Below are 14,746 nucleotides of genomic sequence, written 5' to 3' on the forward strand. Positions count from 1 at the left end.
TAAATAAAGAAAATAGGAAAAAAAAAAAAAAGAATTGAACTCAGGACCTCTGGAAGAGCAGTCAGTGCTCTTACTTAACCACTGAGCCATTTCTCCAGCCCTGGAGGCACTATTTCTTTTCTTTCTTTCTCTTCCTTCTTTCCTTCCTTTCTTCCTTCCTTCCTTTCTTTCTTTCTTTCTTTTTTTCTTTTTTTTCTGAGACAGGGTTTCTCTGTATAGCCCTGGCTGTCCATGAACTTACTCTGTAGACCAGGCTGGCCTGGAACTCAGAAATCTGCCTGCTTCTGCCTCCCAAGTGCTGGGATTAAAGGAGTGTGCCATCACTACCTGGCTGGCAGCACTAATTCTAATAGTGACTTTTCTTACTGCTTAATAAAATATCTTGAAGATATTTAAGAAACTTCAAGAAAAGATCCCTTTTGGCCCTTGGCTGAAGGTTATAATTCACAGAGTAATGAAGGAGCTTGAAGCAGACAGCACATTGTTAGTGCTCAGCTAGCCTTTCCTTTCTGTGCTGTCTGGGGTTCCAGCAAACAGGATATTGCCAACTACATTCAGGCTAGATCTTCCTGCCTCTATTAACCTACTCTCTATGTTCTGTGGCAGATGTGCTTCAAGGCTAACCTAGGCATCCCTCACTGGCATACTCACAGGACTGTTCCCTAGGTGATTTTAGATCCTGTCAGGTTGACAGTCAATAGTAACCATTATAGAGGAAAATGTAGGATTATGCAGGAAATGTAAATGGCTGTATGGTGAATATGAGACAGCCCTGGGCTACTTGAGAGAGACCCTATCTCAGAAAACAAAAATCGGGGGCTGGAAAGATGGCTTAGTGCTTGACAGCATCTGCTAATCTTGCAGAGGACCTCGATTTAGTTCCCAGGATCCCTTTTGGCTAGCTTATGATTACTATCTTGAGGAAGGAATGAAGGGAGGAAGGAAGGAGGGAGGGAGGGCGGGAGGGAAAGAAAGAGAGAAAGTGATGGTGCTGGAGCAATGGCTCAGGGGTTGAGGGCTTATGTTGTTCTTGCAGAGGTTCCAGTATTTAGGATCACAAATGTCTGTAGGTCCAGCTCTAGGGATCCAGTGCCTTCTTCTGGGCTCCACAAGAACTTTATGCAAGTACATGGACACACACACACACACACACACACACACACACACACACACACACAAAACAAACAAAAAAACAAAAATAAAAACTGTCAACAGTGACACAGTGAGTTATTTCTGGGGAACAGAACATGAAGAGATGGGTGCTCAGAGCCCAAGCAGAACATGTGTGAATTACTTGCTGTCACATCAGGCTAACAACTAAAGGTTATACAAATTCATCTCCCGGAACTGAAGGTTCATGTAATTCTATGTTTCAGGGAAAAGTTTACTGTTTCCTTTTCCTCTCTCCCTTTCTTGCCTCTCCCACTCCCCAGATACTGAGCTCACACCTAACAGCTTAGGATGCGGATGGCTGGATTCCCTTATATATCCATGCATATGTAAAACTAATTCATGTACTTCACCCGCAGACCTGTTTTAGGTTCTATATATATATATATATATATATATATATATATATATATATATATATATATGGTTGGTTTGTGTGTGTGCGCGTGCACACTGCTTTTTATATTGGGAATCTTGTTCTCTTTCAAAACCTAGAATATTTCTTTGTTTCTAAAAACTGTTATATTTCATCTTTCATACAACTCATTGTTTTTTAACTTTTTTCTTACTGTAGTTTTCTGATCTCACAAACTTCCATATAGAGCTGTATTAGTTATAAGTTAAATCTGGTTTTTGTAATGTTCAAAGGAGAATCGTTTGATTTGTTCAGCTGTATGAAGTCAGAATTTATGACTAAATTCTAAAGAAATGTTGGTGTGATATTTTTGATGTAACATTTTGATGGTTGTGGTTAAACAAATGTGGTTAAACATACAAATGCACGTACGCGCGCATACACACACACACACACACACACACACACACACACCCTTTCAAAAGTACACCAACTGATATTTGCTCACAGTTATCAGCAGTATGTCACAAAGACGAGGAACAGGCTTGTTGACATTTTAAATGGCTGAACTCTGAGATTTGGTGCTTCCCTTGTGTTTTCTGCTCTAACTACTATTCTGTATCCACTGGAGTGTGTGTTTGTTTTAACACTTCATTGTTAGCATGGAAGCCACGCTGATTGGAGTCGTTTAGGATGGTCTGTTTTCCAGGCCTAGGCTTTAGGTGGTCCTTTCCTCCTGATTCTATTCAGAGGACGGCATTCCTGAGTAGAATGTCTGCTAGTTCTGCTTCTGGCGGGGTGTGGCGGGGTGTGGTGTGTGCTCTAAGTACTGCACACTTACCTGTTAGCGTGGGTTTACTTTGAGGGCAGATATAGTAATATCTTTAATCTTAGCAGTAGGTATACTGACCCTGGTGGACCTCTGAATTCGAGTCCAGCCTGGTCTACATAGCAAGTTACAGGCCAGCTGGGCCTCCATGTAGAGAACTCTGTCTTTTTAGCTTAGTCTGTATTTATTTTTCACTGTGAAGATGTAAAATAACTTCAGTGTCTCTGTTACATTTGGAGGGATGTGAATACAAAGGACATGGGGACAAATATATTGTCTTCCATTACCGTATTTAAATGTCACAAATACAGCAGTGGATTTTATTTGTTTTTAATAAGTGTTTAGGAGAAATGTTTGAATGCTTTTTTATGGCTTAAAATGAACTCACAGTATGCATTGGATATATCAGTCCAGGTGTAGGAACACAGCTATAATAAGTGGCTGCAAAATCCCTGTGTGTTTAATGATAGCAACCCAAATAAATAGATGACTGTCTCGGGGTTAAATGCTCTCATGGGCTGGGTCTTGGATCATGGACATCTCATTGTTCCTAAAATCTGTATTTGTTTACTGTGACATATTCCTAGGCATGAAACTCAACATTTGCTAAGTAATAGCTTGTATAAAATAAGTAAAATTTCCCTTTACTGAAATAAAACTTATTTACTTCAAAACTAATGAATTTGAGGAACATTGTTTGAGCAAACAAGGGGCTGTAGTTATGCCACTGCAGCTACATTCAACATGCAGGCCTGTCATGACTGCGGAGAGTCCACTGTCAACCCGGAATGCCCTAGGACAGTTACAACACACAGCAGAGTAAAACACATGTGGGAAGGATGTGGAAAAATTGGAACCTTCAATCATGGTCCTTGGGAATGTATCATTAGTGTAGTTATGTTGAAAACTAGTTTGAAGTTCCTTAAAATGTTATATATAGAGTTACCACATGAACCCATCAATTCTGTCCCTAGGTATACAACCAAGAAATGAAATATAATGTCCATATAAGAATGAAAATATATGTCCATTCAAGAATGTATACATGAGCTTCATAGCAGCATTACATGAATATATAGAAATTGTCCAGGTATTTATCAGTTGGTAGACTGTGGTATACCCACACAGTCTGTCATTTGTACCATTACTTGGTCATTGAGCGGGTTCTACTTGGTTTGTTTAGTAGTGCTGTGTCTGGCTTCAGGTTCTAGTAAAGCACTCTACAGAGTCTCATTTCAGGACTACAGTTCTGCTGCGAGTTACCAGTGGCTGAGTCAGTTCTCCTTTCTTCTTCTTTTCCTTTCTGTCTCTGCTCTGCCACCTCTGCTGCCTCCTTTCCTTCCCTTTCCCCCTTGTTCTCTGATCCTCCAGCCTCAGCTTTTCAAGTTACAAACTTGTAGATGTACATTATCATGCTTGTCTAAATTTTGTATCATGCTTTTGAGAGTCCTCTGTGTTGTCCCGTTTAAAAACCTTAATTTTAGTGTGTGTGTGTGTGTGTGTGTGTGTGTGTGTGTGTGTGTGTGTTACTTGCATGTTGGCATACTGGCCTGAGAAGGTGGGTGTCTTTCTCTGTCTTGCTCAGCTTACTCCTTTAAAGATACGGATTCTCACTGAGCCAGAAGCTCGATGTTCTCTTAGGCTGACTGGTTAGTGAGTTCCCAGGATTCACTTGTCTTGGCTGCTCTCCCAACCCTGCAAATGCTGGTATTACCTGCAGACACAGCCATGACTTACTAGACTCTCATCCTCCTTTTTGTACAAGCAACACTTTTATCGACGGAGACGTCTCCCTAGTCCTGTATTAGTTTTTAATCGCCGGTTCATTTTTGAGTAGTTTCCACTGTTTGGATATGCTGCTGTACTTGCCAGGGTACTTTGGTTACTTCCAGTTTAAACTGCCCCTAGTGATGTTTGATGTATGTATTGATTTCTCATGGGTCTTTATTTAGAAGTGGGATTGCTGGGATGTGTGTATATGCTTGGTTTTTATTAGATATTGACAAACTATATTACAAATTTTGTTAATTTACCAGCAGTGTTTCTTTTCTCAATGATGTTGAGTTCTTTCTGGCCTTGTGAATCTAGGTAAGTGAGCTTATGCACTGCTGTGAGCTTATGCACTGCTGTGAGCTTATGCACTGCTGTGAGCTTATGCACTTTTACCCAGTTCAGAGTTGAGCTAGTTCTGTACTCCAGCAAGTCTTGACCTTGTGATTTTCCTGTCCCAATCTTGAGAGCATTTGGGATCCTGAAGTTTCAGACTCCCATTGCTGAGGCTCTTTTCTCACACATAGGGTACATTTGTACAGTAAACACATACACTTTAGTAAACACAAATCTCTAAAAAATTGAAGTACTTGACTAATTTTTTTCTTTTTTTTTATTGTATTTATAAGTTCCTAGTCTTGCCCTCCTCTGAATGTCATGTGGCAGGACTCATTCAGTACACTTGCTTTCCTCTCGGCTTCTTTCATAGAATGAAATGTAGTTCACTCTGCTTCATATTTGATAGCTCATTCCTTTACTTTTCACTTCTGAATAATATTTCATCACAACCAAGGGTAGTTTATCCATTCACCTATAGGAGGACATGCAGGTTTCATCCATGTTTAGCTCAGTATGTCTGTTAGAAATAAATAAAACCACCGTAGGCATTCAAACTAGTATCCAGGTCATTGTATGGTAGAACATGTTTAGTTTTAAAGGGATTGTCACACTGTCTCCCATCTTTTTTAGTTGTACAGTAATGAATGAGAGTGCTGTTGTTGTGTGTCCTGCTCACCTGCTGCTGTCAGTGTTGGCCCCTGCAAGGCTCAGCTGTGTTGGGCATCTTACAGTTCCTATAAAGATCTTGCTATGTAGCCTGTAGTTCCCTCTCTCCCTGTCTCCTAAGTGATGGGGTCAAAGGCGTGGACTTTCCAGGTCTTGCCCATTTTATTTTATATATACGAGTACACTGTAGCTGTCTTCAGACATACCAGAAGATGGTGTCAGATCCCATTACAGGTGGTTGTGAGCCACCATGTGGTTGCTGGGAATTGAACTCAGGACCTCTGGAAGAGCAGTCAGTGCTCTTAACCGCTGAGCCATCTCTCCAGCCCTCCTGCCCATTTTAAAATAACTTGTTTTTTGTTGTTGATTTAAAGTGTTGATTCTAGGGCCTTAGCCTTGTGGTAGAATGTGTGGTTAGTATGTACAAGGCTGTTACTTCCAAAACCCAGAAAAAACCCAAAACAAAGAAAACACCAAACCAGCCAACCAAGCAATATCCCCAGACTCCAGTTCCTGTGTGTTTTGACTACTGGTCCTATGTCTGCTGTGTTTTCTGCACGTATTTTCTATAGTCTGGTGCTTTTAGTAGTTAACAGAGCATGCTAAATCATTTTTCCTCTTTACCTAAATGTGATTCTGGTCATGTGTTGTGATTCACTGATGCTGTCCACTTCCTAGTCCACCTGTTTCTCTTGCTAGGGCTTCTGGCTCCCTAGCCTTTGTTCTGGCACACCTACTGCTCCAAGTGTGCTCAGCTCTGTGTTAGCACATTCACCTGCTGTTAGTGTCCCCTGACTACTGACAGCATCTCTTACTTGCTTACTTTAACTGTACTTTGTAGCATGCAGATGCAAAGCTTTGTATGTCATAGCTTCAAGCTTGTTTTGAGGAGGGGAACATGAGCTGGCCCTTGTAAGCCACCATGCCTGGCTTCAGTCTGAATTTTGACAGGTGTCTTTGTTAGAGTTCCTGTTACTGTGAAGAGACACTGTGACCAAGGCAACTCTTACAAAGGACAACATTTAATTGGGGGTAGCTTACAGTTTTAGAGGTTCAGTCCATTATCATCAAGTTTGGCAGCACCTAGGCAGTTGTGGCACTGGAGGAGCTGACAGTTTTGTGTCAAACAGGAGACTACCATCTTCCAGGCAGCTAAGAGGAGGGTCTCAAAGCCCACCCCCACAGTGACACACTTCTAGCAACAAGGCCGCACCTCCCAATAGTGCCACTCCCTAGGTTAAGCATGTTCAAACCACCACAGCAGGTGTGCCCTTTGTATTCCATATCTCTGTGAAGACAGAATTAACAACAACCCAGAGCTTTCTCATTCATTTGCTTTTCCCAACCAACTTATCTCCAGTGCTTGCTTTTTTTTTGTTTTCTGATATCTTTCACATCAGAGGAAAACTGCTTTTCCTATTTTGGGGTGGTTTTAAACCCTAGACATTTTTCCTTTCTATCACCGAGCAGTTTTCCATTGAGTGGTATAATGCTCTTACCCTTTGGGATGTGCTTGAACGTGTTCTTTAGGTGTGAATGCCGCTATTGTGACATGGGTGTGCTGCACAGAGAAGTATATCAGCACTGTAATGTGTGCAATATGAGGTACAGGTGCCATGAAGAAATAAATTGCGGCTCAGAGATAGAAGATGGGGATAGGGCTTTCCCTGTTTTGACCAAGATGTTTAGGATATAAGTTAGAGCATTGAGCAGAGAGTAGAGAGGGCTGTGCTGTGAAGCAAGAGAGCCTGGGAAAGCCTATTGTGTTGCAGAGTGAGTAGTGGGGATAGACATCAAAGGATCGTGGTGCTCATCAGAGCAGGAGCAGGGCTGGCATTACACAGTCCCACCCTTCACCCTTGGCACGAGTCCCTTTTCACCAGTCCTAGTGAGCCTCTGTGATGTATTGGTGGTCATCCCCACCCAGAAAAGCATTGAGTAATCAGCCTTTGTCAGTGACTTGGCTTATTGTTCTAGTAGAGTACATACATTTTCCTCTCCATCCCCCGTTTTTTCTGTAGTCAGAGGCCAGAGTTGAGCTGCTCAGGGTCAGATGTGGTGTTTGTTGTACAACAATGTGCAGAAACTGTTTCACCTTCTCTCATGATCAGCTAAGTCCTCCACATAACAGTGGGAGGATTTGGTGGCTTTGAACTTGTAACAAGTCTGTGAAGGAAGGCCTGGTTGCCAGTGTGAAATACAGGGTACCTGAGTGGGTTAACAGACACCTCACATGCTAAGTGCTTAAACAGATGATGTTTAGGCCAGAGTGATGCTTAGGGACTGAGGGGGACATGAGCAACAGCACATGAGACCCTCACTTCAGCCCTTAGATTTAGAAATCTGTGTCTGCTTTAGTACAGTGCTCAAGTTCACTGGGAGGCTAAAATCTATGCATGTGTTTTGAATATTCAGGGCAAATGCCAAAGTGATTTTTGTGATCATATTTAGGTTGGCTAGTTTAAGGCTGTCTTGTGCCTGGTCCAATCCACAGAGCTACTGGGTCCTTCTTCTTTCATGTGTCATCCCTCTCTTCTCTGTTGAAAAAAGTTGCTCACTCAACATCTTCCTGTTTAGATATGAAAAAATATAAGAGGATCATCCAATTTATGCTGGAGATTATTTATGGAAAATTTGGTAAGAAAATAGAAATTGTACCATGCAAAAGTCCTGAGAACCTGACACAAAACTGACACAAATTTTTTGACAGTAGAGTCATCTTAAGTTGCACATCCTGTCCTTGTCTGAAGTGCTCCCATTGAACCCCAAGGACAACTTGGTGATGTCTGTTACAAAGAAAATGATTTCAGCTAAAAATAAAAGTACCCTCAGAGTGTGGGAGGTGAGGGCAAGAGGATTCGTGTTCCAGGATCACTGTCAGCTCTGGAGTGAGGTTGAAGACAGCCTGGGCAACAGGAGACCCTGCCTTTAAGAGAGGAGTAGGGAGGTTTTTAGGATGTTTTAGCTGAATGGTTAAATGAATTTAGTTGTTCAAAGAAATATTTCTGGAAAAGATTTTCACAGTAAAAATTTATTAGCAAGGACATACTGTTGTGTAAAGTCTTTATATGCAGGGCATGATCTTCAACATCAAAAGGGAGAGGCATAATATTTCATCACCAGTTGGGGTTTTATTTGCCTCTGGATCTGCTTTCAGACTAAGGTAGAAGCTGTTTCTAGTTGATGTCTTGAAATCTCAAGGCTGATTTATGAGCTTAAGCTCTTTGGTTTAAATGAGTTTACAGTGGTGTTCGTGATGGGGGATATTAGTTAACATTTTCTGACAAGCAAACTGTTTTGAATTTTGTTGAGTGGTGGAGGAGTTGGTGACTTGGTGTGCAGGCCCACTTTCATTACTTTAATTGTGTGATTTATTAGGATTTTAAGCTTTTTATAAATGTTTTAGTGTTATAGAACAGAATTAAAAGGATTTAGAATAAAAGGAGTTTAACAAAAGGACTTTGCAACAGGATTGCAGTAGTTCTTGTATTTGATGGATTTAGTGAGCCGCATTTCATTTCAATCATCGTGCATTCTGTCAAGTGCTGTGGAGCAGGTGTGTGTCACGTCATTCTCTCTATTGTGCATGCAAATACACACACAATTTATATATAAAAAGTTAATCCGCTCCAATTTAGAGGATTACATTTCCAGAGGGCGATGGCTCCATTAGGCTTCAGGAAGAGGGCATGCACTATTTATACCAGTAAAACAACAACAACAACAACAACAACAACAACAACATCCCCAAGTGAATACCACACTTTATGAGTGTGTAGAATTTATATGCTTGCACTTCTCCAGTTTGTAGAGGGTTTTGCCTCCAAAGCGTTTAGACATTTTGGGGATCCTTGTTTCTTGTGGTCCAGTTATTTCGGCTTGCATTGACTTTTGTAGTGGGTACCTGGTGGGCACTGTGCCCAGGTAGGCTTCTCTTCTGAGTCTTACAAACTTAGCTTCTGACTGTCCAGGAAGAGCGTAAATCTTAGGGGAGTGTTGTGGTTAAACCTGCTACACTGTGGCCAGTGGACACCAGAGGAGTTCTTCAGTTGCATCTTTGAGGGAATCAGCAAGCCAGTCTTGCCAGTGTTGCACTGCTTAAACTTGATGTTTTCTCCATTGAAATGACAGACTGGTCAGTACAGAACAGCTGCAAACCCGAAAGACCAGGAGTAGACCTGGTGTTGAAGGAGTGAAGGATTGGCTCTGTGTAGATGGACTTCAATTGTAATTAATTTTGTATAGAAGTAGTGTAGGCTTTGGATCAGTTAAATTTTAACTCATGCTTGGATTTAAAAGTCAGATTATTAATTGTTAAATCCGATTTGTAGCAGAAGCAGAAATAATCCATTCTAAAATATGTTTGAATAGACATGTTATTTTATTTAAAATTTTTTATGTAATAACATAAAACATGTATTTTGGAGTTTGATCTTGAACAAACATTCTTTTTTGTTTGTTCCTTTTTTGCTTTGGAAACAGAGTCAGGCCCTTAATTTGCTTTGTCCCTCCTGCCTCAGCTTCCCTGTGCTGAGCCCGAGAGGTGCTTGGCACACCTGGCCTTTGGTTTCCTTTTGGCTCCCCTTCCACGCTGAGTCTTTTGAGCTGAGACTTTGAAGATTTCTCGTGCAAAGTTTAGAGTATTCTGAAAAGTTTTCTTCAATATATCTCTGGTGCTTTTTTTTTCAAGTTTAAAAATAGTATCTACTGTTCGAAATTTCTTAGAAATTTCTTATTTCCCTTCTCCCCACCCTCTCCCCACTCTCTCTTCCCACATCCTCCCTTCATTCCTCTCTTTTTCTGTTTTTATTTTGTAGCTGAGGATGACCTTGATCCAAACCTCCTGCCTCTACCTCCAGAGTGCTAGGACTATAGCCATGAACTACCAAGACTGGTTTACACAGTACTAGGAATGGAATCTAGGGCCTTGAACCTTCTGGGCAGGCACTGCTGGCTGAGCTCCCATCCTCCCAGAGCTCCCTTCAAGGTGTCAACATCCATTTCAGTTTGTCTCGTTGCCACTATCTGCCCATTCCCTGGAAATCAGTAAAAGTAATATTATAATTCTCCCTGTCCAGACACTTTTTTTATACTACTATAGATCCTTGGCTGTCTGTGTACAATTGTCCGTGCCAAACTCAGAGCTGACTAGCAGCTTTGAAGCTTCACCTTCATCACCCTGTGGAGTTTGTTTCCTGGAATCTTCTAGCGGACAGTGCTTTTCTCTCTGTCCTTGTCCTGGTGCTGTTCTGTTCCCCAGAGGAGACACGCATGATAAAGATCTGACACTAGTGTTTGGGAAACTCAGAGATGGAGGAGTCCCAGGCACGGGAAAGGGGGGTTCAATATTAAGCATTAATGCTGTCATTTAATCCTTGCTCACCTGGAGCTGCAGGCTCGGCTCTCCAGAGAGCTCCCTTTCAGTCATTTGGGAGTGAGGAGGGTGAGTTAAGTTGTCTGGAAGTAAAGTTTTTGCCATCTGAGAGTTTCTCAAGTAGCCGGTGACAAGCCAATCCTTTTTATTTTATTTAGATGGGTTCTTTCACATCCACTCCCAAGTGTACCTGGTATAACCACTTATTGTGTCTTTTATAATCCTGTATATAAAGTCCCTTTAATCTCAGGGTGTTTTTTCACCACTGGGGCCTTCAGCTTTTACTTAGGGCTGCTAAATTCGTCAGTACTCATCTCTTTGTAAAATTTGTTGGGGTTATTACATATTTTAAAACTTTATTTAGTAATTGCTTTCCTAGAATTTTTAGAGAGAATAACTTAAGTGCATGTTTTCATCTGCCCAGCTTGTGTTCCTATTTAAAACAAACACTAGCTTGTCTCTTGGCATTTGGCTTCTTTTTTAAAGTGAACACAGACATTTTACAGTAAATTTATGTATCACATGGGCTGAAAACCAGAAGGCAGAAACTAGTTCCTCATTGAAAAGTTTCCTTCCACTTCCCCTGTCTTCTAATTTCCGTTGGCTCTCCTGTCAACAGTGATTATGACTTTTATGTGTCTTGGGAACTGTGTATATCGACACAGATGCCGTGTGGGTCTGTCTTCCCATGGTTGCATTCCCCCTTCCCCATTATAGCTGCTGCCTTGTCTGTGTTTACATTCAGCACGGCTTGTTTGCAGCTGTGGGGCATGGACATTTCCCCGCACGTTTGACTCTTTCTTCCTTCACTATTTTAAACATTGCTGGAGTAAGTAATCATTTATGGAAGTTATCTCTCATCCCTGAGTGTACATGTAGGATAAAGTTTCAGGGGCAATATTTGTGCATTCAATAATTTTTGAATTTTTAATTTGATTAATTAAATTTGATAAATATATCAAAATTTAAATCTTGTGTTTGATGAATATCATTTCATAGTACTATAATTATATTTTAAGTAGAAAGTATTTAAGAGATTTATTTTATATATTGTTTGTATGATTGTGTATGAAAGTGTTTGTGTGTGTGTGTGTGTGTGTATGTGAGAGAGAGGAAGAGGAAGGAGGGAGGGCAGGAGAAGGTGCATATATGTCCCTTGGATGTACATATGGAGGTCAGAGGACAAGTATTGGGAATTTGTTCTTTCCTTTTTGTGGGTTCTAGGTTTTTAACTCAGGAAGCAAATTTTTATCCAAAGTATTAGGAATAATCTATAAGATGGATCAGGTGATGATCCATCTGTTTGGAACACTATCTATTCCTCTCCTATGAGATCATTCTGGATAGTTTTATTTATTTATTTATGATCTAAAGAATCTTGACCAGGTCAGTGACACTCAGGAGACAGAGGCAGGTAGATTTCTTTGAGCTCAAGGCCTGCTAGGCTGGTCTACAAAGCAAATTGTAGGCCAGCCCGAGCTATAAATGAAAGGCCTTGTGTCCAAAATACATACATACAGACATACATACATACATACTAGAAACATACTAACACCTTAAAATAGAGCAACTGAATTGTGGGGGAGTAAAAAGTTCCTCTTCTGATCTCCTTGACCTCACATAGTTGGTGACTGTGGATTAGGATGGTATGAGAGACAGACTTGGTAGGGAAACTTATTTGCACATGGTGTGTGATGGGGTTTTGCATGAGTGTCCTGATCTCCCCAGGAAAGTTGAGACAGAAGTGTCTAGGCTGACAGTGCTGTGTGAGGTTGGCATTTGTGGAGCCGAGGACTGACTCAACTGCACTCACCCAGGTTTGCTCCCAGCAAAGTGGGGGAAAGTCTGCGTGTGAGTTTCTCTCTTCAGGAAGTGTGACGAGGATAGTCTGATTGTCCTTGCAGCCTATGTTCTTTAAGTGATTTACATTAAAATCAGCGCAACATGCATTCCCCTAAATATACATACCATCGATTATAGGAATTTCTCTTGTGTGGTTGAACATCCTTTCATATCATTTAGACCCATAGTATATTGATATTATTTTAATTATATTTTTAAAAAGGTTTGTTTTTAATTATGTATATGTGAATCGCATGCATGCCTGTTGTCTGAGAAGGCTAGTGTGAGAATTCATGCCCTTTGGAACTGGAGGTACAGAAGTTATCAACTGCCATGCAGGTGCTGGGAACCAAAGCCAACAAGAACATGACTGTGAACCATCAGTTCAGCCCCACATGCTGCTGTTTTTAACGTGGGCTCTGGGAATCAACCTCAGGTCTGTGCATTCAAGGCACACACTCTGAAGAGTCTCCCCAACCCTGCGTTCAGCTTTATGTTAAGGAACGATGCTCTTGTAGGGTCAATGCACTGGCGCTTCGGCAGAGATTTGAATATGGACAGCAGTGATGAGTATTCTTGCCATTACTGACCTGAGTGGGAATGTATGAGCTGTCAACTATGATTTTAATCTCAGTCTTGTGTAAATAGTCATTATTAAGTAAACTTAAATTTGAACAAGGGATGTAGAGGTTAGTCAAATCTTATTCTGTATATACTAAACTGGCAGAATTTGTAATGTGAAGGTGTTAGGGGTTAGTCTGATTTCTTCAGCATTTATAATCCCCAATAACTAGCAAGGGTGGACCTGATTTCTCAGGTGATTTTATGTAGAGTTTACTTGGTGGACATAGTTTTCTTTCTTTTTTTCTTTTTCTTTCTTTCTTTCTTTCTTTCTTTCTTTCTTTCTTTCTTTCTTTCTTTCTTTCTTTTTTTTTTTTTGAGAGAAAGTTTCTCTGTGTAGCTCTGACTATCCTAAAACTCATTCTGTAGACCAGATTGGCCTCAAACTCTGAGATTCACTTGCCTCTTCCTTGTGAGTTCTGGAATCAAAAGTGTGTACCAGCATTTGCTAGTGTCAATGCCTGTCATAATGTATACAGTTTGCCTTGAGTGGTTATATGTATGTTTATATCTTTGGATTTTTTTGTTGTTGGTAGTACTGGTGATAAAAGGAGACAAGTTCCAGGAATATATTAAGTGGGTTTTTTTTTTTTTGGTGCTTTTAAATTTTAAATTACACTTATTTATTATTTGAAAATTTCATATGGAAACACTATATTTTCATCACTTCCATATTTCCATTACCAACACCTTCTTCTAAAGTCCTCCTGGTTTCCCATTCCCATTCAAATGTATGACCTCTTCTTTTGTAATTATTGATGAACAGACACACACACACACACACAGATATACACACACACAAGCAATCACAAATATATTGACAGGAACATGTTTTCTGCGTTCAAACTTTCTTGCTATAAACATAAATCTGAACTTCCTGATGCAGTCTCCTAAGCATGAGATGATAGTTGGCATGTGTATCTCCACTTATAATGCATTTCTTCATTTGTTAGTTTGTTTGCTGATTTCTGTTTTTGTTATAAAATAAGTGACAACGTGCCTCAATATTACCATATTGATTTTCCTTTATTTATTTTGATAAAATTTATTATATATTTTTTATTCCATTATTGTGTACATTAATGTTTATTGTTATATTCCCTTGATTACCTTGTCACTGTATCCTTAGCTTTTAAAACCCTATTGTAATAATTTTTGATTCAGCATGATACTTAATAAAAAGTACCTACCACTTTAAAAAAAAAAGAGCTTGCCACCACTGTAGGATATGTTTTTTTTTTCCTGATCTCACAGAGAATGTTGGTAAGATTGAAACAGGTGCCAATTAAACAAAAAGTCTTCAATAAGATGTCTGTCACTATTTTTAATGTATAAAATATTTTTCATTTTGTACAGCTGTGTAGATTGAATGTTATACTGTATACATTTCTGTTGTGTGTATACATATGTACACAAACATGTATAGATATACATACATGCACATTGTTCTGTACATTGCAGACAAGTGATCTGCCACCCATTCGCCCCCCATCCACCCCATCCTCTATTGGAAATATTTTCAAATAATGGGAAATATTCAAGAGTTTCTCAACATACATTTTGTTTTATGCTTTCTAACAGGTACTCAAAAGTGTGATAACTTTGCTGAGAAAAGACCTCTTCTTGGTGTTTGTAAGAGCATTGGATCTTCGGGGTAAGGATATTGAAGTTAAACCTTAAAACATGTAGCTGTGATGTACATACTGCCTTCCTTCCTCCTTTCATGTGTGATGATAGATCACAGTGCTATCTTGGAGTAAAACGTTGTCAGCATGGAGAA

The 14,746-nt window shown here is 40.1% G+C and overlaps 1 protein-coding gene across 12 annotated transcripts in view; it reads left to right on the forward strand.

The window, feature by feature from the left end:
* Bcas3 (BCAS3 microtubule associated cell migration factor) overlaps positions 1-14,746 on the forward strand; it is a 484,435-nt gene that overhangs the window by 49,177 nt on the left and 420,512 nt on the right. For all 12 annotated transcript variants that reach the window (XM_031354430.1, XM_031354434.1, XM_031354429.1 and 9 more), the window contains one exon: positions 14,548-14,620. In XM_031354430.1, coding sequence (XP_031210290.1) covers positions 14,548-14,620 — 73 coding nt within the window. The remainder of the gene's footprint in view (positions 1-14,547; positions 14,621-14,746) is intronic.

Source organism: Mastomys coucha, unplaced genomic scaffold (genome assembly GCF_008632895.1).
Source record: "Mastomys coucha isolate ucsf_1 unplaced genomic scaffold, UCSF_Mcou_1 pScaffold5, whole genome shotgun sequence".
Taxonomy (NCBI): domain Eukaryota; kingdom Metazoa; phylum Chordata; class Mammalia; order Rodentia; family Muridae; genus Mastomys; species Mastomys coucha.